The sequence below is a fragment of the Hemicordylus capensis genome, chromosome 2 (assembly GCF_027244095.1).
Source record: "Hemicordylus capensis ecotype Gifberg chromosome 2, rHemCap1.1.pri, whole genome shotgun sequence".
Lineage (NCBI taxonomy): Eukaryota > Metazoa > Chordata > Lepidosauria > Squamata > Cordylidae > Hemicordylus > Hemicordylus capensis.
This window is the reverse complement of record NC_069658.1, coordinates 17645290-17671082: the sequence shown is the minus strand read 5'-3', so window position 1 is coordinate 17671082 and position 25793 is coordinate 17645290. Positions and strand designations below refer to the sequence as shown.

General features: G+C 44.6%; 1 protein-coding gene across 3 annotated transcripts in view; it reads right to left on the bottom strand.

The window, feature by feature from the left end:
* Window positions 1-25793, bottom strand: part of DCC (DCC netrin 1 receptor) — a 1362689-nt gene that overhangs the window by 61406 nt on the left and 1275490 nt on the right. For 2 of the 3 annotated variants that reach the window (XM_053300600.1, XM_053300601.1), the window contains 3 exons: window positions 17267-17429; window positions 7303-7529; window positions 4148-4264 (listed from right to left, as the gene is read on the bottom strand). In XM_053300600.1, coding sequence (XP_053156575.1) covers window positions 4148-4264; window positions 7303-7529; window positions 17267-17429 — 507 coding nt within the window. Of the gene's footprint in view, window positions 1-4147; window positions 4265-7302; window positions 7530-12025; window positions 12133-17266; window positions 17430-25793 lie in introns of those variants that run through there. The other variant, XM_053300602.1, reaches the window with a different exon arrangement.

Here is a 25793-nt window from a genome sequence, read left to right as displayed (position 1 = left end):
TACTGACCAGTCAAATGGCCGCCACGCATGCATGGAGGCCATGTGCATGCTGGCATCGCACAGGGGCAGCTGGGAAATGCCCCACCAGTGGGCAATCATCGCTTGGGGAAGTGCGGCCATTATAGAAGTGGCCGTGAATCGAGGAGGGGCTGTGTCAAAGGGGCTGTGTAAGCCCTCAGTCTGAAAGGCATGTGCCTGCAATTTAGCCTCTGCTCAGTGAGCAAGGAGGCACCTTTTAAAGTGGTGGTTCTCTTATATTTAGCAGGGGGAGAGCAACTTGGCCCTATCCGTCCCCAGCACAGCCTCCCTCCACTGGCTGTTGCTGGAATCTGCCTTAGGTTTATTTTTAGACTGCGAGCCCTTTGGGGACAGGGGACCATCTTATTCATGTATTTATTTTTCTGTGTAAACCGCTATGAGAACTTTGGTAGGAGAGCGGTATATAAATATTTGTTGTAGTAGATGCCACCGAATTGTGTTTTGAGCATATCCCTACCAGAGGATGCACCCCAAGACCTCTGTGCATGCCTGAACCCTAAACACTGCCTTCCCCAGACCTCTTGTGGTGATGAGAGTTGCTGCCATTTAACTAGACATGTGCTTGGATTAGGCTACAGCAGAGTGGCAGAGCATCTGCTCTGCATACAGAAGGTCCCAGCTTCAATCCCTGACATCTCCAGGTAGGGCCAGGTAGAGACCTGCTGCCAGTCAGTGTAGACAATACTGAGACAGATGAACCAATGGGCTGACCAAGGATACGGCGGCTTCCTACCTTCAACCTCTACCCGCACCTTCTGCATCTCTTCTTTCTAGCCTGATGTGCAGCTGTCAAAGACACCAGGGCTGTTTGCATGGCCCTAGACAGGGTCAGAGGAGTGCCCAGCCAGGGTCGGAGAGATGTGGTGCTCTCCTGACTGGTGGTCATGCAATCAAGGTAGGAGGACGGGAGAGTGATTGTGTGGGAGCTGAGTAGGGTGGCTTTTCATTCACCCTCGATACAATGCTGGAGACAGAATGTGGCTTGGCCGTGCCCATGCTACCCAGCTTTGGGCTTCCCCATGACCACTCTCTCCTCCTCTTATCTTGATCTTTGCAAGCACACAGCCGCCAATTAGCTCTCCTATGCTGGCTTGGTGATCCTCTGATCCTGTTTAGTCGTATGGAGCCAAAAACCACCCGCCTCTCCCCCTCCATGCACATATCTCTGCTTGTCAACATGCTGGGTGGAGCTTCAATGCAGAATCTTCCATGGATGTGCAGTTTCAACACTGCACAAGATGTCAGCCATTGAGCACCCCAGCAGTGTATTGTGATCTCACACAGTGCCGTAGTAACTGTGAATAAAATTAAACCCATATGTCATTTAAACAATACATATCCTTGAAAATGCTACTATCTCAAATTTCTATCTCTAATTACCATTTCCGAAAGTTCAGTTGCCTCCACTTCTGAACAGCGTTTTTGTTTTATCTCTGTCAATTTCAGAGAACCAAAGGTTTGCACAGACTGAAAGAACCTTCTCTACTCTTTCACATGTTTGTTTGTCCCTTGCAGATTTTCAAGCACAGATCAGTTTCTTTCACATACTGCAGGAAATGTAATCTGAAGCAGGTTTTGGAAGTTGTACGTGTCTGCAATGTACAGGAACTGTAATTGCCTAAAATGGTGGATTATTAGATTTGCCTGTATTGTAGATCAGGCGTAGGAAACCTTGGATCTCCAGCTGCTGTCAAACTACAACTCCCATCATCCCCAGCCACAATGGATTGTAGCTAGGGATGATGGGATTTGTAGTTCAACAGCAGCTAGAGATCCACGGTTGCCTACCGCTGATGTAGATAGTTATTAGGAAGCATTTTGAGGGTGTAAAGAGCAGCTAAAAACCCTGTATTAAAAAGCATTTTATTCACCATTCATCAGAACCATTCATCAGAAAATGGTTCACTGGAGTTTTCTTTTTGTGGCTGACATCCAGCCTAATGGAGCACGTGCACAACAGATTTCCACACCTGCAAGAATATAGCACAGCTGTGCAAAAACTGGCACATAAGTGGAAGAGGTTGCTCAGCAGGAGGCACACCACCATGGGTTGTTAACCTAGTTGTGTAAGTGCAAAGATGTTTTCAATAGTACAGCACTAGTCTGGAAGGCAGACTATGGGAGGAGATCTGGCCTTGTGGTAGCAAGCATGAATTGTCCCTTTCCTAAGCAGAGTCTGCCACGGTTTGCATCTGAGTGGGAGACTACATGTGAACACTGTAAGATATCCTCCTTGAACAGATGGGGCCGCTCTGGGAAGAGCACCTGCATACTTGCATGCAGGAGGCTCCAAGTTCCCTCCCTGGTGCTGCTGCCAGTCTGTCTAGACAACACTGAGCTAGATGGACCAAGGGTCTGACTCAGTATAAGGCAGCTTCCTATATTCCTAAGGCAAGCTCTTGATGTCGCAGAACTCCTTGCATGTCAGTCAATATTTCCCATTTTTTTCCACTGGAAAAACTGGATTAAATGCTATGTATTAAAAATCCCCACATTTCTTCTCAGTTCCTCCCGCCCTTTCCCAGTCCTTCACACATCTCCATGCATACCCTTGGAACTACCGGCAGCTAGCTAGCAAAGCTTCTTTGCTCAATTCCAAGTGCCCTCCCCGCCCCCCGCAGCCCTCCCCTAAGCAGGTGGAAGGTTTCAGTGTGGTCATTCATACAATCAACGACTGTCTTCTACCCAGTTTTGGGAGCTGTGTGCACTCCCAATTTTTGGTTGTGTGGGAGCAAAGCAGGAGGAAAACCTGAGTAGAAGTGATTGAGGCTATTCCCATGATCACTGGAAAGCAGACTAAGGGAGCTTATTGTGTGATTGTGGGAACCACTGGGCTCGCAGGTGAGCCCAGTGCTCAAAAGGTGGCTAGCCCGCCTAAAACACTCTCCCCTTAAACAAGGTAAATGGAGTGGGAGCTCCGTTAACCTTGTCTTCCTGCTTGTGTGCCACTGCAGTAGTCGTGTAGGCTACCATGGTAGTCGTATGGGCGGCCAATACGGCTGCCCAGGGCTACATGTTTGATCGGCTGCGGAGAGAGTGGCTAAGCCCGCTCTCCCCGCAGACCAGCCAGAAGCTCTTCTCACTGATTGTGAGAAGAGCTTCATTGTGTGGAAGCAAGGTAGGAGGAAAAGCTACCCAGGTTTTCCTCCCAAATTGCTTCCACACAACCAAAATTGGGAGCACACACAGCTTCTAAACCTGGGCAGAACACAGTTTTTGAATGTGTGAATGACCTCTACATATGAGAGCTAGCAGCCATCAAAAGCCATTAATACTCATTAAAGAAATATATTTATTTCTTATTTGTTTATCAAAAAAGATGTTCATCCTGCTTTATGCAATCTTGTATGTGTCCTGGAGATAGCCGTCCACTTGTAGCTAAAAAATGCTGCGGAGCACCACAACTTTGCACAACTTCATAAACTTCGCAGGGGCAAGCAACCTTTCTCATTATGCTGGCACACCACTAGTCTGAGTGTTAGCCACCAAAACAATATAGAGCCCATTCCCATGGTAGTAAATGGGATAGGACAGATGTCCTACCCAGCTTTGGGAGTTGTGCACATTTCCAATTTTTGGCTGTGGGTAAGCGCACCCTACCCAGATGCTGTCTCCAGCATTTGAACAAGGTAGGAAGAAAAACCATCCTACCCAGATGACACCTCCCACATGAGCACACTCCCTCCTCCTACCTAGGTTTTTGCTCACACACTACTCAAAATCAGGAGCACATGCAGTTGTCATACTCAGTTTGCAGTCGTGAAAATGGGCTCATAATCTTCAAAAGCATCAGAACAACACCAGAACTACTATCCTTTGGTGTAGGGAGCTCCATAGCCTGGGCACCACAACTGAAAAGACCCTGTCCTGCTTACCCAGTTGCCATTGTGCTGCCTGCAGCAGGACACCAAATCTACTGTTGAAGATCTGAGTGGGTCTCTGTTAAAGATCTGAGTGGAAGGGCAGGACCATCTGCAAGGAGGTGATCCTTTAAATATGTACCTAGTAAACTTGATAAAGATGGCTCTCCTTTTGCATGAAGCAACGCAACAGTATTCCTGGGAAAAGAAGAATCTGCTGGGATTTGGCCTGGAGGCATGCAACTTACAAGGGTTGCTGGGCTGAGAGTCCATTGGAATCATGAGCTTGGCACGTGTTGCTCTGCGGGCTGCAAGCGAGCGTTCCAGTGTGGACATGCTACTTCCCACCTCTTCCGTGTCAGGAGCTGGCAGAAAACAGCACAAAGGTTAAATGAACAGGGGTCCCACATACAAAGCTGTTCTGCGTCTTTTTCCTGGCAAACCAAACATGAGATAGATGAACACGTTTAGTCAAATCTCCCTTTTGAAAAAGTTGGTCCCTCAGTCGGGATCACCTCCTAATGGCACTGTGGAACATGTTAAGCACCACTTTGAAAATGCAAGGAATTGTCCCGCATGTTCTCAGCATTGACTTGGAATGCTAATTTCTTTCTTTGGAACTGTGCCACGGCTTAACGGTCATGTCTCTCTGAAGCTGCAATGAAAAGCATTTTGCAAAAGTGACACTTGTGTCTCCCCAAATGCTGTTTATTGCTAACCTGCCTTAAAGTTCAAGCAAAACTCTATTGCTGGAATGGTCAAACTCCCACACACAAATTATTTGCTCAGATTCCACCTCCTGAGCGACTGGCCATCGTTCGGAAACACAATTGTCTTTTCGACAGCATGCAATCACCCATTAACTCATAGCCATTTACTATTTGAATGAACCTCGAGAATCTAAGCTATGTATATGGGAACAACACTAAGTCTCAATGTCTATTTAATGGTGCTGAATTTAAATATTTTATTCGAGCTACAAGCATTAAGACTGTGAACTCAAATCGACCTCTTGTCATGTTGCTGCAAGGTCTATGGCTGAAAGCTTGGTGGAGTAATGCTGAATGAAACGGGAGAGAGCTTTAGTTCTACACACAGGCAGGTTCAGGGATCTGGATTGAGATTAATGATGTTTGGGGCTTGGAATATGGCTCCTACATTCTTCTCTTATTTAATCCCCATGGGTTCCGTGTGAATTAGGATTGGATTGGAAATCATTCAAGCTAGTTCCTGATTTTCTGGGGGTGGGCACAGTTCGTCTTGTTTCCAAGCCAACCGGAATCAAGCCAGGCTGCTCAGCCATTGCTAATAGAGATCATTTTGCCATGTGCATCATTAAGTCTACTAAATGCTGATGCAGCCCTCGGGGACATATTTTTGGGTGGCACAAAGGGCTTCCTTGGGAAGGGAAGGTGTCAAAAATTGCCCTTTCCCTGCTACACAAATGAAGTCAGTTGGGAAGTTTTGTTAGGCTGCTTTCTTGCTGCACCAGTGCATCCGTGCCCTACTGCCATATTTGCAAAATTATAGCTTTTTGTATAAAGCACTGCCTTTACTTACAGTTTATCTCTGCCATTCATTTATTTATTAATCATAAAACATATGGCCTTTCTTTCCAGCGTGCTCAACACAGCTAAGTCATAGAAAGATGCGAAAACACATAAAACCCAAACAAACAAAACCTCTTTTGACAATAAAGTCTTAAACTTCTCTTAAGTCTGACACCCTTTTTGATAACAAGCTTCCGTTCCAAGGGGTCTGAATGTGTTACTGACTGCACTTCTACAGTGAGCTGACATTTTAACACTTCATTCGAGTCAAGAACACCAGACTGAGAGCACATAAACATCAAAATGGTGCCATATAAATACCCTGTATTTTACCTCCCTGCTACATTTTTGAGTCATCCCTGCCTGAAATTCCATGAGATGAAACTCAGTTTCTCCTCAAAATTCTTCAGAGGTTTTGTCTAAGGAGGAATCTTCAAATTCGCTCCAAATCTTGCTTTAGGCAAAATTTCAGAGGCAATTCTGAAGTCCAGTCAACACAGCATCTTTCACAGACTTCCCACTGAAGGGATCAACAGCCAGAGGGCTGATTCAAATGTTACTTCCTCCATGGCAGTGCTGTGTAAAAATACTTATGTACGGCAGTGCTCTATGTGGCATAGCGCACATGGCACACATCAACCCAACTAAGCATCATGGATCATTGTCTTCAAGACTGGGAATATGTTCCAGAGATGGAGCCTATCCCCATGTCAGAGCACATGCTTTAGCTGCAGCAGATCCCAGCTTCAATCCCTGGTATCTCCAGCAAAAAGGATCTCTGTAGTTTGCCTGGACTATGGAAGTTAGACGGAAGGATGGTCTGACCCAAAATGGACTGATGAGCTTACCCAAGACAAAGGCAGCTTCAAATGGCATTGGCTGGCACTGGGAAGAGGTTCTAAACCATAAGGCAGAGATTCTCAAATGGGGGTCCCCAGATGTTGTTGGACTACAGCTCCCATCATTCCCAGACAAAGGCCATTATGGCTGGGGATGATTGGAGTTGCAATCTAACCCCATTTGAGGACCCACAAGTTTGAGAACCCTGCCATAAAGCCAACTTGTGGCAAGGTGAATAGAATTGTTACACCCCACCATGAGGAACATTATCAGATGGAAGTAGATTTTTTTTAATGTGGGCAACTTCTATGTGCAGTAAATAACATCTGAATTGGTCCTTAGACTGCAGCATCAAGTGAGAAATTGCATACATGAAAAATACATCACATAACAGATGGAACTGCATGGAAAGGTTCCATACAGCTTCCAACACAATATTTTTCAGTGGAGTCCATTCACAAATTCATCTGAAAACCATCATGTGTTAAGAGTACACCTTCTTCATCATGAACCCCACCCCCCATTGAGATCATCAGGAGAGGCCCATCTGCAGTTGCCACCGGCTCGTCTGGTGGCTACTTGGGGATGGTCCTCCGCTGCTGCCCCAAAGCTTTGGAACACGCTCCCTGCTGAAATAAGAGCCTCCCCATCTCTGACAACTTTTAAAAAGTCTTTAAAGACGCATCTATTCACCCAGGCTTTTAATTAAATATTGTTTTAACAGTTTTAACATCGTTTTAAAATTTAAATTGTTGTAAAGTTTTAACTTTTACTGCATCATTTATTTTTGTTTTAACTAATGTTTTAAGTTTTCTGTTGTCATTTATTTTAACTAATGTTTTAACTTTTTCTGTTTGCTTGTTTGCTTTGTTGTAAACTGCCCAGAGACATGAGTTTTGGGTGGTATAAAAATATGCTACATAAAATAATAATAAAACAAAATAAAAATAAAAAAAGAGAACAGCATGCATGTGTGAACTGGCTCTTTGTGAGTAGGACACCAGCAGTATTACCGGACTGAGAGGCACTCTTGCTGCCCATCTGGGTTTCAGGTTGGCTGTGGCTGCCCGGTGTGATGTCTTGACAGCTTTGCCTTGGTGAGTCTCTTCCTGATGGATCAGAACCTGATGGCTTTTCAATATTCTTCATTTCCATCTCTTCATGGTGTATCCAAAGGTCTGGGGGTCTCAGGTCTTTTTGACTCCCTTTCCTCTTGCCAGCACTGTGAGTAGCACGTTTTCTATGGAGGGGAGGAGGAAATAGGAGAGAAAATCAAAACTCCTAATGCTCTGAAATGTTGAGTAATTTCCTTTTTCAGTTCTCAGTGGATATGTGAAACAACTGTTCTCTTTCTAAATAAAGCTCCTTCATGCATTCAGGGCTTCAGTCTCTATTAAAGTGGCTGGTCAGCTTTCTCCTGTTCCTGAGGAAAATACAAAAGAGCTCAATTCTCTGTCATGCATCCACAGTCTATGTCCATTTTCAGATTCAGGGAATTCTAAAGTAGGGATGTGCAAATGGTTTCGAGGTTGAATTGATTAGACTTGAATCTGGTTGATTTGAGTGACTGGACCTTGAAACGAATCTGCCCTGGAACCCCTGGCCAAAATAGAACTTAAATCAAATCTCCCCAGGTTTTATTTGAATTGATTTGAGATTTGAGTTTCCCTTTGTCATTGCCATTTCATCATGTCCCTCCTCCACTCTGGTTCAGGATTTTTTTAGTTTTAAGTGATTTTGTATTTTTCTGCCATAGGGAATAATTAGGATTTGAAGTGGCCCCATTATTCCCTGTGGGCAGTGCCTAGGTACTCCAGAGTGGGCATGGTCAGTAGGGCAGTATGGGTGCCAACTACCACCCAAGCCACAAGGCAAAGGTATTCGGGTGACTTTGGGGGCATTTTTAAAATGTATTTTAGATTATCTGGTGTTAACTAACTTTTTCTCATAATGAATTCCTATGTAGAAGTAATGTAACATCCAAGAGTCTAAGCAAATTAAATTGGTACCCATGGTGCTCTACTCACCCCAACCTGCTTTTGAGCACCTAGGCACTACCCACAGGAAATAACAGAGCCACTTTGAATCCCCATTATTTCTATGGCAGAAAAATACAAAATCACTAAAAAAAAACCCAAATCCTAAAATATCAGCCATTTGCCTTTGTGGTTTGGGTAGTAGGTAGCACCCATGGCACCCTGCCACCCAACCTGACTTGCTGCCCCCTAGCCCATTAAAATCAAATTAAAATAGAATCCAAATTGAATCTACCCTGATTCGAGGGCAGCAGATTTGAGTTTGAATCAAATCAGGTTGATTCGATTTGCACTCGAATTGCATCACACAAATAATTCCATGCACATCCTTCTTCTAAAGGCTCATAAACAAGTTACAGTTACCACATGAATGGGGAGCAGTTGGGGATCAGGCTGCTGCTCAGTGCAGCATCTGCTTTGCATGCAGAAGGTCCCAGTTTCAATTCCTGGCATCTCTAGGTCGGGCTTGGAAAACCCCCTGCCTGGTCTTGTGGTAGCACACATAGATATTCCCCTTTGCTAAGCAGGATCCACCCTGGTTTGCATTTGAATGGGAGACTACATGTGTGAGCACTATAAGATATAGTATTGTATAGACAATACTGAGCTAGATGGATGAGTGGTCTGACTCAGTAGAAGGCAGCTTCCTGTGTTCCTAAACCTTGGAGAAGCCATGGCCAGTCAGTGTAGACAATACTGAGATAGATGGACTAATGGGTCTGACTCAGTATGTTCCTATGAGCTGATTTGAAACTAGAATGCCCTGGCTTATTATTCAAGCTGTTGCTGATATGTACATCACATGGCCTCTCATTCACACACAGAGTGGTGTGGAAGCCTCTTCACCATGGTGTGATCCCAAGCTGCTGGGAAATGTATATGAATATCTCCAGCCATATGGCAAGCTGATTAAGGGAGTTATTTCCAACCCATATCCATCCCAGCCATGGGATGCCATTTGGGTGGGAAAGAAGCATGTGGTTACCCTTGCCCATGTGGTTTTGATGCTATATATACTCTCCCAGCAATCCATTGGTGTGATAGAGAATATTCCTATTCTCTCCCTCATCACACTCTGAAGGGGGCCATGTTTCTTCTTAATGGGGTGGACAGATCAAGATCTATTGGCAGATCTCTGAGTGATTTGCAATAGTTCTGTGAAGATTTCTGATTCTGAACTGATTAACGAAACTACTACTACTACTACTACTACACCACTTTTCAACAAACATTCTGAAAGTGGTTTACACAGAAAATAAATACATAATAAATAAGATGGTTTGTTCTCCCAAAAGGGATCACAATCTAAAAAGAAGAGACTTGTGTTTTGGGCGGTATACAAATGTGTTAGTTTAGATAGATAGATAGATAGATAGATAGATAGATAGATAGATAGATTTCCAACAAGAAATGGAATCTGTTCCCTTAGAATTAGACTGCTGAAAAAAAGAAAGCTTAGCAGAGGGTTTTTAAAATAAAATAATAATAATAATAATAATAATAATGCAAAATGACTGTGATTTGTTCTGGTATTGGAAACAAATTTCTAGGCTGAGCTGTTCCTTAATTCCATAATATATTTTGCACTTACTTCTGGTTGGCAGACCTGAGAGTTCAAGTTAAATAGTAATGTTATGGTTAAACAGATTCACAAGCCTGAATCTGCTTACTCTGGTTCTAGGTCCTAGGGCAAGTTTCATTGCCAGCACTAGCCAGTACCCGAAATGTGTGATACTTTTGCGGTACCCATGTTGCCACACATTACAGAAACACCATGAAGAGGATGACATGGTGTTGCAAGCTAGTCTATGGCCATTCATGTTATGACAGATGTTCTGATCTGTTGATCATTCTGCTTTTCTGTGAAAGTGCGGGGATCAACTACCTATGATTTGTCTCTCCTGCCTTCTAAGCTGTTATGCCTCTTGAGACAAATTTATTACAGAGGTGACATGTTCAAGTCCCCAGGGCATGGATACGGATGCCAGGTGTCTGATTACTCTCATGCCAGCTGCTTAAAGTGGCACCAGTTTTAGCTCCAGATGAGGTTACTTGCCAATCCCTTCCAGCTAAGACAGAAGGCCCCATACTGACAGCATCTATTGGGAAGATAAATTGAAGAAGTCCAATGAGAGGAAATGTCAATAGTGATTTGAGGGGTTACAAGCCTGTGGCTTGACAGAATTGGTCGTTTGTTAACCATATGGTACAGAAGTGTTGAAAAGCTCCCTTCAGGAGCAGAGGGAATAATGCAAACTTTCTCCATGCAAACGTATTCTTTCCAATGCCAAGACCACCCATTAGTAACATCAACCCTTAATTAGCAGAGCCAGCTTCTGCAACATTTTGCCACTTTTGCATGTTTCCTTCACTTATATGGCATATGTTATACTTATTTTAGGAAGACATTAACATGTGATTTTTTTTAAAGCCCACACAAGCATCCAGTGTCAGATCATACTGCATTCAGTTTGCCACTTTATGAATATTTATTACAATATGTTCTTTTCTTATAGGACATGTGCTATCTGTACATGGGTTTTTTGAGCTCCACTCCATTAACTGTTCCTATAAGAAAGATCAAGAGCACTTTGATTTCCTATCGAACACATTATTGTTGGCATGTTTCCTTAAAATCATAGAAGTTATGCGATTCATCTGTATCCTAAAGGGTTATATGCAAAGTGATATAATGGATTACATACACTATTATTGTTCTGAGGTAAATGCCAAAATATAATTAACTCCTGTTTGCAAGAAGAACAATCAAAACTGTAATAATCAAATTCCTTTCTCAAGAGGAGTAAAAGTGTCTAGGGCAGTGGTTTCCAAACTTTCTACATTCAGGGAATAGTTTTCACATTGTCTTCATCATGAGATCACCAGGCAGAAACATTTACGGCAAGCTCCCCGTAAAAATTAGTAGGAGTTGAGAAAAGCACACTGGCAAGATAAGTTACTGATGGTTTATGTCCACCACCTTCTACAGCTAATCTCCAGCCTGCATTCGACAGGGCAAAGGTAGTAGCACTCTGATGAACCCGGAGATCATGTTCATTTGAAACGTCAAAGCTACTTTTGTTATTTGGAGTTTTGATTCATTTTTCAATTCACATTCAGTTTTCCAATTATTCATTTCACCCTATTTGCACAATGTCATAGGAATTTCAATCATTTCCCCAGAAACAATGAGTAAAGGATTATAAATAATGAGTGCATCATTCCAGACATGACTCCAACCTTGGTACAGCAATACAATTGGTATCTAAGGCTTAAAAAAGAGAAGATATAGCATTCTGTTTATTTCTGCAAATTACCACCAGCTACGCTGATAATAAACAGTGACAGATATTCAAGACAAGACTACAGAAAGAAAGGTCATCAATAAAAATAAATTAAAATGTATGAGTCATCCTAGGACATGCTCTCCTTGTATAAACACCAGTTTTGGGTTACATTCTTCATTACTGTCAAGCACCAGAACTTGGTAGAAAGCAAGTACCCAGCAAACTTTCAATAATCAGTTCTGACATGTTATAGCAGTGCTAACACAGGGGCAACCAGGCTTTGTTTCGAGTGAGTCAGCAAGCCAAATCAATGTATTCATGTCTGAATGATGCTGATATCACAGCAGGATGCGGAAATCAACTTTGAAAGGCACTGTTGGCTTGGTGGACCTTGTCAGTGATGGACCAAAGTTGTGGCTCTGTATATGGCAGTTTATTATGTTCTACTGAAGTCTGCAGAGAGGTCTTCACTGCTGATCTTTATTTTGTGATGTAGACACTATAATACCTCTTGGGCTGTCTAAGTGTAAAAGATAAGTAAAGAGGGGAAATGACTGTGAGGTCATTCACACAATCAAAAACTGTGCTCTACCCAGGTTTGGGAGGTGTGTGTTCTCCCAATTTTTTATTGTGTGGGAACAAGATAAGAAGAAAACCTGGGTAGAAGGGATTGAGTGCAAGCAAGGTAGGAGGAAAAGCTACCCAGGTTTTCCTCCCACCTTGCTTCCACACAATCAATTCTACTCAGGTTTCCCTCCTACCCTGCTTCCACACAATAAAAAATTGGGAGAACACACACTCCCCAAACCCAGGTAGAACAATTTTAGATTGTGTGAATGACCTCTGAGTTTTACAGAATTATGTACAACACAGAGGCACTCCTCACCTCAAAACACTGGAACTCAGGTTCAGTCAAACAATACTGGTTGCTATTAGGTTCCCAACAAGAAAACTGTTATTCACTAGGGATGTGCACGGAACCACAGAGGCGCGGTCCGGCACTGGGGAGTGTCTAGCTTTAAGGGCAGGGGGGGTAGTACTTACCACTCCCGCCGCTTTTCCCCCTCCAGCGTTCCACTTCCGTGCAAAGTTTTTGGGGCAGTAGCGTTCCTCCCTGCCACCCCTGCCCCCATTGCTGGCCGTGAAAAGGGGAGGTTGCCTCCACGCATGCACCTGTCGTGGCGCGCACGTGCCCACCGCTGCTGTGCGCCCGTGCCACACACGTCACACATTGCGCGTGTGACATCACACACGCAACATGTGACATGTGCGGAGCATATGCGCATGCGCCATGACAGGCACATGCATGGAGGCAACTTCCCCTTTTTCCGGCCAACAATGGAGGCAGGGGCGGCAGGGAGGAATGCTGCCACCCCAAAAACTCCCCCCCGCCCTTAAACAAGACCACCACCACCCCGCCGGACCGGCCCAATTCTGAACCGGTTCGGAGGCCTCTAACATGGCCCCAGACCAGTTCCGTGCACATCCCTATTATTCACATAGCATATGCTCAGTGTGTGAAACTCCTTGTCATGTGCGATGGCAGTTAATAGCTTAAGCTTTAAGAAGGATTAGACAGGTTCATGGAGAATAATCAGTTGTTTGTTAGCTAAAAATTAGCCTCCCATATTCAACAGCATTGTACTCCTGATGAGCAGATGCTAGGGAGAAGTGACAGAGGACAGGCATTATATGCCCCATTTGTGAGCTTCCTAGAAACATCTGATCAGCAATCATTGGAGACATGAGCTGACATAACATGCAAGAGTATGTCAGCCCAGTAACATCCACATCCACAGGTTACAGAAATTGTACAAACACAAAAACTAAGTGTGTGTGTGTGTGTGTGTGTGTGTGTGTGAGAGAGAGAGAGAGAGAGAGAGGTGGGTCTCACGATCACAGACACCTGCCTCGGAAGGGTTAGCAGGGAGAGCAGGCTTAGCCCGCTTTCCCCACACATGAGCAGACAGTCTGCTCTGGGTGGCCGAAGTGGCCGCCCACATGAGTCCCGGCTCCGTTACATAACTGGAAGGTGTTGGGGGGAGCGGGAGGCGATTGGCCCCCAGAAGCTCCAGCATGCCCTTCATGAGTGTGCAGGGCATGCTGGAGAGGCCCCCAGAGCTGGGAGGTGGCTTTTCGCCTCCACTCCGGAGGTCTCCTCGTGAGTTGCTGCGGTGCAGAACCACACCGCAGCAACTCACAATTTCTTAAACTGAATTTGCAGAGTGCTCACTCCACAAACCCAGTTTAAGCACCGGGCTACATGAGTGGGTGACCTGCTTAAGAACCACCGGGCTCGCAGCCGAGCCCTGTGGTTCTCACGATTGTAGAAAATCGGGCTAGCGGAGGCTAGCTCGATTTTCTACAGTCGTGTGAATAGCCAGAGAGAGAGAGAGAGAGAGAGAGAGAGAGAGAAGCACCTTTAAGGAGATAATAAGATAATAACCATCATGTAAGCCACACCTGCAAGCTGTGTGTTGCTCTGCCCGCAATCCTATGTGGGGCGGCGGTGCTCTGCCGGCATCCGATGGAGCCGCTGCATGGCCCTGGTCTTTGCATGTGTGGGAGGTATAACACACATGCAGAGGGTAGGGCTACATCATGGTCCCGCTAGATGCTGGGTAGAGCGCCATCACCCCCGTGGGATAATGGGCGGAGCACCGCAACCTGCAGGTACTGCTTACATGATGGTAAGCACCTGTTTATTACCTCTTTAAAGGTGCCTCTTGCAGCTCCCCCAGCGCTGCCCTCACTGGCTGCTGCTGCTTCTAAGTATGCATGCTCAGACACAGACAAGGAAGCTGTTTGCACATCCCAAAACTGGGTAGGACAGGTGTCCTACCCAGGTTTGGGAGCTGTGTGCACTCCCAATTTTTAGTTGTGTGGTAGCAAACAACTAGGTAAGAGGAGGGAGAAATGATTGTCTGTGAAAAAGGAGCTGGGTAGGACAGAGTTTCTTCCTACCTTGGTCAAATGCTGGGTATGAAAACTGGGTAGAACAGCACTGTTCTCCCCAGCTCCTGACTCCCACACAATCACTTCTCCCTCCACCAACCTAGTTGTTTGCTTCCACACAACCAAAAATTGGGAGCACACACAAATTGGGACACTTGTCCGATCCCATTTTTGGTCCTGCGAACAGCCTCAAGGAAAATGCACAGGTGTGTGTTGCAGCAATACATGCTATGTGCATGAATTACACTCATGTAATTACACTCACACAGGTTTTGAATTTCCCTTTTGAAAAGCCTGAATAGAACACCAGGCATTCACTGACCTCCTCTTCCCACTGCGGCCCTCTGTCCATCAGCAATCTGCTTCTGAAGTTTAGATTCACTTCAGGCACACCTACTTGTACATGTAGAAGTACTTTCCACTTCTCATGCAGGGTTTTTGTTTGTTTTTATCTCAGTCCATGTTTTATATCATTCACCATCATAGTCTTTTCAAAAAATCATATAAGTGCACTTTGATGCTTTGCTGTAACATTCCCTCATTTTATGCCCCCATATGTGGCAAATAACAAGCAGAATAAGAAATCATAATTCATTAGCATCAAGCCTTTGGGATAACTTTCTGGCTGCCCTGTAGGGCTGCAGGTTTCTTTCTCTTAATTTCAACCAATTATTGCATGATATCAGTCCTCCAGTAGGTAGGGATTCTACTCTCACAAAGCTGTAAACAGATAGAAAGGAAGCCCAGGGAGACATTTTTCAATTTGTCTCATTTGCCCTGACAGCATGTACCTGCTAAAGTCAATGGTATGATTTCCCCCCACCCCCTTGTTTTACATAGTTCCATAAAGGGACCTCAGTTGGTATGAATGTATTAGTCAGGAAAAGAAGATATGCTATTTGCAAACAAGAAATTATTTCACATTGTGATGTCTTCTCACTTGTGCACTGTCATTAAAGAGGTTTAAGAGGAACTGAAGCTTCCCTGTGTATGGCCACACACAGCCAAGGTTAGCACTGAAGAGCGAAGAGTTGAGACCATAATGCTGCGGCTAATGAGAGTTGGATATATCTACTGATGCAAAAGCAGACATACTGTATATCCCAGAATGTCCGAGACCCTCATGATGCTACATGGGGGTTAACACGTCCTCAGGGTACCTGAATGATGCTTCCTCCTTTTTTTAATCAACTCATCTCCCAAAACTGCTCTCACGCCATAGATGATTGTCATGATCAGTTATTACTGTGCCAGAAGGCATTCTTAACATATGTTTCATTTCCTTGCCACTGCGGACGAGGGTTTCCTTCATTCAAAGTAGCTGTCTACTATAATAGTCATAGACTGATGGCTTTTCAGGAGAAATAAAAGACTCTTCCATGTTCAGGCTGCCATTTGGATTTTTGTATGAACCTCATGGTTTTGAAAATTATTTTAAATCTCAACCTAATCTACTGAAACCAATGGCTTGCTTCTGTAACTGACAGCTAAGCCTTCAGACCCTCTGTAGTGCTTAGTTCATATGCCACATTTGAAACTGCTCTCTCACTCTTTCATCCGAATACTATATTAGATAGTTCATCCACAACAGGGCTTATTATTGTGACAACAACAATACAACATAACCTATTAACATATTCTAGGATTTCACATGTAGGTTGCCAGTGCTGTATTTAAAAAGCCACTTTGTGCTTATTCTGAGTTCCCTTTCTTTCTTTTTTGCAGTCTCTGGATGCCATGGATGGTGCTGGGCTGTAGGCAGCCTAGAGAGGTCATACAGTAGGGAGCTGGAGCAAGAGTTCTTATGGGAAATCCTACAGGCAGGAGAGCAGGTTGGTGAATGACTGGGGAGGAGGGCTGGTCTTGTGGTAGCAAACGTGAATTGTCCCTTTGTCTAAGCAAGGTCTGCCTTGGTTTGTAGGTGACTACATATGAGCACTGTAAAATATTCCCCTTCAAGGATGGGGTCAAAGCTCAACGGAAGAGCATCTGCATAAGGAAGATCCCAGGTTCACTCCCTGGCATCTCCAGGTTTGGGGGAGAGTCTTGTTTGAAACTTTGGAAGATCACTGCCAGTCAATGTACGCAATACTGAGCTAGATGGACCAATGGTCTAGCTCAATATAAGGCAGCTTCCTATGTTCCTATGAGAACCAGTAACAACAGTCAGGCAGGCAATGCTACTGCCCAGGAAAGCCTGACTCAGTAGCTTTTATTGGAGCTATTCTCTCGATCACTGGAAAGTGGGCTAAGGGAGCTTAGCCTGCTCTCCAAGGATCATGGGAAACACCGGGCTCGCAGGCGAGCCCAGTGCTCCCAAGGTGACTAGCCCACCTAACTACCCCTCCTCTTAGATGAGGTTAACAGAGCGAGCAGTCCATTAACCTCATCTTTTTGCTCATGAGTCAGCAACACATGAGTAGACCCCTGACCGGGAAGCTGCAAGCAGTCTCCTGGGCTCGGGGGTCTCTCCAGGATGCCCTGCATGCTCGCAAGGACATCCAGTTAGCTCTCCTCTCTTCCCTTTGATTGTTACTACTTCAAACACCAAAACGGATGGTGTGAATTTTATGATCCCTGAGGCAAATTCATCCACTGCTCAGAATTCTCTTTAGGAAGAAAAACCAGGCTTGGCCAGATTCGCCTTGCTCCAGAGTAGGAAAGAAGGTAATGGATGTGGAAGTGGATGAAACACTTACTTCCTCTGCTGGGCTGATGAACGCCGGGTGCAAATCACAGCCACTATCACCACTACCACCACCGTAACGACTCCAACAGTGACAACAATAATAACAAGGAGGTTGCTGTTCTTCTGGGGTGTTACACTTCCATGGGGAGGATGCATCTGTCCAATGGGGGGTTCTGAAAGAACATAAACTGTTATGAGAGGATGTGACATCAACATGTGAACACTGTGGTCTTCCCAACATGAGGTATGTTAAGGAATCAAGGCCTTTGCAAGATGAGATGTGAATAATCAATTTCACCTCAAAGAATCGCGTACAAATTGACTTTTAGGAGGAGAACTGAAGGTAGGTAAATTTTTCTGAGATTATCTACTCCACAGTTTTTATTTACTCTCCTGAAAGTGCCCTATCTATGCCATTGTTCTCCACTATTTTTCAAGTGGTGGCCACTTTGGCAAAACAGCTTCATGATGAGAGCCATTTTCCACTGTGCTGACCTCCGCATAGTACTGTGCTTTTCTCAGTGCTGGGAGTGGGAGGGCCCTTTAAGAAAGACGGAGCCCTCTCTCAAGAGCTCTAGGAGGAAAGCAGTGGGGAGAGTGACAGTTCCCAGCACTCCTTGCATGCTTTCCAAGATGGTGCAAGGGCTCAAGAGACTCTGTTTCCCTTAAAGGACTGCTTCTCAGTGCTTGGGGAAAGTGTAGCACCGCACGGCGAGAATGGTCATCTTGACATGGCATCAGGGGTGGGGATTGTGCAGAGGATTCTGTCAAAGATTAACACATGCCCAATTAGTTAGGAGGCTGCATTTATAGTAGTAGATGGGTCCCTGGGCCTTACAATGGGGCTATTCACATGTGCAGGCAAAACTGGGCTAAGGGAGCCCAGCCTAGTTTTGTCAATGCATGTGAACCTCTAGGAGCCAGCAAACTTGCTTAGGGAGCCCACTGCTTATCCCAGGTTTTGGGCGCAAGGGTGCCCAGCTTAGCGCTCATGTGTTGGTGCCATGCAGCTCCATGCAGCTCTTGCACACAAGTAGCTTCCTGATTAGTGCCAGGAGGATTCCTATAATTTACCCAGCCCCCCAACCCTCCACGCTGCTGGCAGTAGTTGGCAACTGTCTGGATGGGTGATCTCACTGCCCAGGAAGCAGTCCTTGTGACCTTCTGCTGGGGAGGTAAGCATTTCAAGGCTTCCATCCTTACAGATCGGAGCCCTTTCTCACTGATCGTGAGAAAAGGCTCAATGAAGAACACTGATCTGTGCAGTAAGAATGAGGCTACTGTTAGCAGTCCAGCCGTTTTCGGATTTGATCCCTTTTTGATCTTATAACCTGGAAATCTGCTTTCTCATGAGAACATTACCATGTAAAACACCAGAATGGACAAAGTTCCCTTTACAGTGCCTTTCCCATCTCAGAAATGATTGTGTGAATTGGCTTTTCATTTGAGAGACTATGGCCCATCTCATACCACTGAAAGGGGGTTTATTCATTGACTGTAGCCCATAGTTTATCATCAAGTGTGTCCATGTACAATCACACATGTCTCTGCTGCATGGGTCAAGGACCTCACTCATGTGTGAGACTGACATCACTTGATGCAGAATGACTGTGTTGAGTGAGCATAGATGTCTGAAAGAAGGCGGGGATTTCCATGCAAGGTAAATTTCCTCATAAGTCCATCAGATGTTTTATGCTGCAGAGGCACGTCTGTGACATGAGCAATGGAAGGTCATGGTTTATGGGAAATGTCCTAGTTACTTGATGCAGAAGAAGACAAACTACTTGACGTTCCACTGGCACAAATTTACTCCCCTACTCTCTCTTTTAGAAGCTGCCTATAAAAACAGCTACAATTTAATGTCTGCCAGGGACATGTGAATTCTGCTCTAAAGAGCAGGTCTGGATCAGAACAGTGTCATAAAACTTGGGGAATTTATGCTTTGCCACATCACAGAGATACAGCAAGGAAGAAACTATCCAAGCTATTCTAGGCAAGGTACCTGTTATTTAGTTCGTACTAACAGCCATTCATTAGGAGTCGGCAGGGCTCGTTACATTGTTCCCATTCCCTCCTTGAAGATGGGTTAACAGGAGAGATGGATATTTATTTTCTTGCCCACTGGTGTTCATGGCATAATGAACCTCCTGTCTATTGGTTAATTTGAAAGCCTGTTTAAGCACTCCGCTCACTACTTGACACAAATTATTTTAAATTAATGTATTAGTATAGCAAGCTCGATTTGAAATTATTATTGCTCTCCTATCAGGAATCACTGGTGTATGCCAGCCTTGGTCGGCTGAGCACTTTCTGTCTATGTCAGTGAAACCAAGGCAAGGGACTGTATGCTGAATGGCATCCTTTTCTGTACTGGCTTCAATAAGAAATCCAGTGGCTTTGGAATGAGCTCTTGTTAGCAGTGGCCAACTTTAAATATAGCACTTGTAATTTCATTCATTCATTCATTCGATTTCTATATCGCCCTTCCAAAAATGGCTCAGGGCAGTTTACAAAGAGAAACAATAAATAAATAAGATGGCTCCCTGTCCCCAAAGGGCTCACCATCTAAAAAGAAACATAAGATAGACACCAACAACAGTCACTGGAGGTACTGTGCTGGGGATGGATAGGGCCAGTTACTCTCCGCCTGCTAAATAAAGAGAATCTCCACATTAAATGGTGCCTCTTTGCCAAGTTAGCAGGGGTCTAATTTAACTATCTGCCTTTAAAGGTAATGGCTGACATGGTGCACAGTTGTTAGGGGACTTCTTTTTCTAAAAGAACTGAGAAGAAAAGAACCTAGTCTTGGATTCAGGTAAATAAGGTATATATTTATCTCCCAGTTCAGCCAGGGCCCTATATGTACAGAAACAGACTATCATAACTGAATCCAGGGGTGTAACTATAATAGGGGAAGGGGAGACAGTTGTCTGTGGGCCCACTGCCTTGGCAGTGCCCCAGAGGCAATTCACATGACTGACTCCCCCAGCTGCTCACCCGCCCGGGTTTCCTTCAGTTGTATTCATCCTCCGAAATAGATGTGAGTGTTAAGACCTGGAGCTACCAGAGCAGCATGTCTTTCTCTAGTACCATTAAATGACCTGCATTGTCCACAATTTACAAAACCTTTATTTATATATATATTTCTTTACTCATTTAAGATTTCTTTACTCCATGAGCTGAGCTTCAGTGAGGGGGAGGACAATTTTAAAATCTTGTCTCTGGGCCCACTCCAACCTTGCTACGCCCCTGACTGAATCCCTAATCAGGTTGAAGAAATGAGGGTGCAAATCTATGTGGCAAGTGCAGGGGCGTAGCAAGGTTGGAGTGGGCCCAGAGACGAGATTTTAAAATGGGGCCCCCAGCCCCTCAAAGTCCAGGGCCTCCGCACACCCCAGGCCCCCAAGGATTTAAGTCTGATATTCCAAAATAAGTATGCTGCCTGCAAATACATTTCACTGAATACACACACGCACACGTCACAATATATAGTGATATACATTGAGTACTATACATTTGTTTTACTTTTAATGCCTAGAACACACTAGAAAGATGAATGATTAAAATGGGCCCCTCGCTGCAGATTAGCAAAGGAGACTTTCAACCATGCAGGGTGAGCCCATGTTTGTTTTCTCAGAATTCTGAACAAATTCAGTCAAGTTCGATTCCAGGAGGTTTTTCACAGGAGGCTTTTAAAGCCCTTGAACACACATCTCCTCTGGAATGGAGGTGCTGCATTCACATGTTGGCCAGATGTACCCTGAAGTCCCTGCGAGTTATTGGGGAGCAGTTCACACACAAGAAAAATAAAATAAAAGCACCACACATGCTTCACAGTTCTCACTCAGACCTTCTGGGTTGCAAAACAACTTGAACATAAGTGCATTTATAAATGAATGAATGAATGAATAAATAAAATAAATATAATACTGTTTCTTCCAGAAGTTTTTGTAATTTTCTGCCATGAAACAAGCCACTTATAGGACTTTTTAGATAGTTTTTTTTAAGCCAGCAAATTTTCCAAGCTGTTTAAAAATAAATATTCAGAGACTTCTCGGTCCCTCCCCCCCCCCCCCCATATCAAAGCCCTATGGCAAGCAGATCCCTATATATGGGGTGGGGGGGGTGGGAAAGGTAACCACAAAAAGGAGTTCACACTCTACCTGGCAAATGCTGGTCTGGGTTAAGCAGGGCAGCAAGGCGTCTTCTGCTGCAGAGAACACTCTGGCTGCCTCCTCCTTCCTGGCTGGCTTGGGCCCTACTCGAGTTCAGGCTTCACTGCGGTCTACACGAGGCCTCCGTGGAAGCCCCGCCCACCCGCCAATCAGCTGAGAGGCGGGAGAAAAGCAGCTCTTTGCAGCTTGTCTGCTGCTTGATTGCCGGCCAGGAGAACAAGCAGGAGAGACGGCGAAGAGGACAAGTGGCTGAGGGGCCTTGGGGCTGGGCAGGGGGCAATGGGGAGTCATGTGAGGTGCCTCTGGGGGGGCCCTCCAGGCAGTGGGGCCCCCAGACAACTGTCTCCCCTTGCCCGATCGTTGTTAAGCGCCTGGGCAAGTGTGATTCTCCACTCTGATGCAACAAATAGGATTATATAGGCATTCTAAAAAAAACTGCACTCATGCTGATCAGCTTTTGGGAGAGAGTGGTGGGGTTGAAGTTGGTCTCCTCTGTCCACCAAACTGCTTCTCAACATGACTGCAGATTATTTCAGAGATCTACATGCAAGCAGTCTTGGCTGTTGCACTTGTGAACAGCTGGACTGAGGCCATACTTTGTAGAACTGTAATGAGAATCATTATTATTTTAAGGGCAGGAGATATGAAATTCCTTTCTAATGCTTCCCAGGAATGAGGAAAATGCTGTATTTTCTGTTACACAAGTTACCAAGGGATGTAACCCATGAAATCTATTGGGCAAGTGATCCTAGCAGCTTACTTAAAAAGAATACAATCACACACACACACACACACACACACTCACTCTCTCTCTCTCTCTGAAACACTAATAAAACTTCCTAAAATGAAAGAGGGGAAAGATGAACAGTGAAAACTTCAATGGAGGTAATAAACAAAAATCTTAAAACCATGACTTCTTAATGAAGCAATCATCCACCCTTAGAAGGAAAATCATCCTTGGAAGTGAGGGAAATTGTGCCCTCATTTTATTCAAAGGAACTGTAGTGTTTGTCTACAAAATTACAACAATGCTAAGGAATGCACTATTTTTTCTTGTTTTAGTGTTGTTAGTCACCTCGGAGATAAGCTGGGATATAAAGAGAGAAAGAGAAACACACACACAGAGGTCCAGACTATACATTACTGTGGAGATGCAGAAGCACTGCCATGTGTCTCTCCTCTTGTGGCTTCCCAGTAAGTTGTGTTTAGGGGAGGGGGGAATCTAACCATTTCAAATGTGATATATCAAAACTGGCCCTTCCCGCCCATTACTATGGGCATGAGAGCAGGGATGACTCTTCCCTGAGGCAGAATGAGGTGGTCACCTCAGGGACAGGAAATGGCAAAAGGCAGGACAACATTTTCCCATCTTTTCCCTGCTGGGGCATATCTCTTCTTCTCTTCCCCCCAACTTGAGCTAGGAATGTCTAGCCACCACTGCCCAGCTTGGTGGCACAGTGCTCAAATGTTGCCATCAGGGACTTGGCAGCATGGCCTGAGAATGCTGAGGATTCACCCCGAAGATGGTGGGGAGCATCATGTTGTCCTTCACCTCACCCAGCAAAAGGGGGGGGGGAGAGGGGGAAGGTAAGGTAGGACTGACCCTGCCTTCGTCCAGGCGCTCCCCAGTCCCAGGAAAGAAGTTTGCGAGAAAGACCTCATTACAGTAATCAAGCCTAAAGATGACCAGAGCATGGATAAATGTAGCCTGATCAGAAGACCCTGATTGCAAACCTCACTAGCTGCATAACAAATTCTTTACTGTTTTAGTGGTTTGTTTTAATTGTAAACTGCCCTGAGCCATTTTGGAAGGGCGGTATACAAATCAAATAAATAAATAAATAAACAGAATAAATGCTTCTCAGAGAGAGGGTAGGATGCCTCCTTGTCTTAAGGAGACTATCTTTAGAACATACTTGGGGAAAACCTACATTGGATCCCTCAGGCAAATATAGGCTCCCTTGAAAAGTCCATAATGCTGGAAAAAGTTGAAAGATAGAGAAGAAGAGGACAACCAGCAGCAAGGTGGATGGACTCTATTAATGAATGCACCACTGAGATACCTTAAAGGCCAAGTTGAAGACAGATAATCCTGGAGAGAATCTATCTATGTGGTCACTAAGAGTCAACTCCGATTTGATGGCATTTAATCAATCAATCAGTCAGGCCTGTCTCTAATCTTCCATGGTTAGGCAAGGTGATTGAGAGGGTGGTGTCCTCTGCTCCAGACAGTCTTGGAGGAAATTGATTATCTCTACCTATTTCAAAATGGCTTTCAGGTGGGCTATGGAGTTGAGACTGCCTTGGTCGGCCTGATGTATGATCTCCAATTAGATATTGACAGAGGGAGTGTGATTCTGTTGATATTTTTGGAACTCTTGGCGGCTTTCGATACCATCGACCATGGTATCCTTCTGGGTTTCCTGCGGGAGATAGGATGGCACTATTTTACAGTGGTTCAGTGCCTACCTCTTTAGTTTCCAGATGGTGTTGCTTAGAGACTGTTGCTCTACAAAGTGAGAATTAATGTATGGAATTTCACAAGGCTCCATACTGTCTCCAGTGCTCTTTAACATCTACATGAAACTGCAGGGAGAGATCATCAGGAGATTTGGTGCAGGGTGTTATCAATATGCCAATGACACCCAAATCTATTTCTCCATATCAACTTCATTAGGAAATGGCAAAAATTCCCTAAATGCCTGCCTGGCGGTGGTAATAGATTGGATGAGCGATAACAAACTGAAGTTGTACCCAAATAAGATGGAGGTACTGATTATGAAAAGTCAAGACCTGAGAGATGGTTTAGATCTGCCTGTTCTGGATGGGGTTACACTCCCCCAGAAGAAAAATAACATAGCTTAGGAGTGCTCCTGGATCCCAAACTTACAGTGTACTGTGCTTGATTGGCCAGCAAACCCGCCTGACCTGACCCCATAGAGAATCTATGGGGCATTGCCAAGAGAAGGATGAGAGACATGAGACCAAACAATGCAGAATTGCTGAAGGCCGCTAATGAAGCATCCTGGTCTTCCATAATACCTCATCAGTGCCACAGGCTGATAGCATCCATGCCACGCCGCATTGAGGCAGTAATTGCTGCAAAAGGGGCCCAAACCAAGTACTGAATACATATGCATGCTTATACTTTTCAGAGGTCCGATATTGTTCTATTCTACAATCCTTGTCCTCTTGGTTCCATGTAATATTCTAATTTTCTGGGATTGTGGATTTGGGGTTTTCATGAGCTGTACGCCATGATCATCACAATTATAACAAATTAAGGCTTGACATCTCGCTTTGCATGTAATGCGTCTGTCTCATATATCAGTTTCACCTTTTAATTTGCATTACTGAAATTAATGGACTTTTGCACAATATTCTAATTTTCCGAGTTTCACCTGTAAATGGAGTATATGTGTACAGTGACTTATATTATATTAAAAAAAAAATTTTTTTTTACCTGTAGCTCTTTTGGGGGGCTTCCTAAAGGCCATGGGAGGGGGATCTGCAAAGGTTCCCCCTCCCCTCGCCGGCCTCTTAATTCACTGCTGCAGCCCATCCTGGGCAGAGGGCCTCACAGGCACCATTTGAGCATGTGCGGTGTCCATTTTTAAAAATCATTTTTTTAAATAGCTGCCTTAAATTAAATGGCCACCACACATGCTCAATTGGCCTCTGTGAGGCCTGGCATGGCCTAGGGCCTTGTAGAGGCCATTTGAGCATGCATGATGGCCATTTTGTTTTCGGTGGCCATTTAAAAAAATATTTTCATTTTTAAAAAATGTCGTTCCCCCTTTCAAGTGGCGTCCGGGGCACGTGCGCTGCCTGCCCTACCCTAGATATGCCCCTGCACAGCACTTCTGATTTTGCTCCACATGGGTCTGCATAAACCCCATAACAAAACAAATTTTCACAGAGCTGAATCCCACCCATATGATATTTTATATAGGTTTTTTCCTCTCCTCTATGCCTACCATTGTCTGAAAACAGGCACAACAGAGGCATGCTTTTCTTCTACTCATTTTCTGACTAGCAAATAATTTGCACATTTCAAATACTGGGGAACAACCTCAGAAGCCTTTAGTTTCACCTAGACTTGAATGCATACAGTGAAGTTTCTGCTGCTAATGATGTAGGCTGATATAGCAATAGCTGAGACTCTTTGTCTAGCAAACTCTGATAAAGAAAATGCTCAGGTACCGAACAATGAAGATACCTAATTAGGCTGCTCTGATGTACTGATGCCATCCCCGACTCTCTCACCTAACATACAAAAGAGAAGGCATTTATTGACCGGTAAACTAAAGGTAAAAAATAATAATAATACAGAATTCTGTAGTCCTCCTTCATCTTGCATGT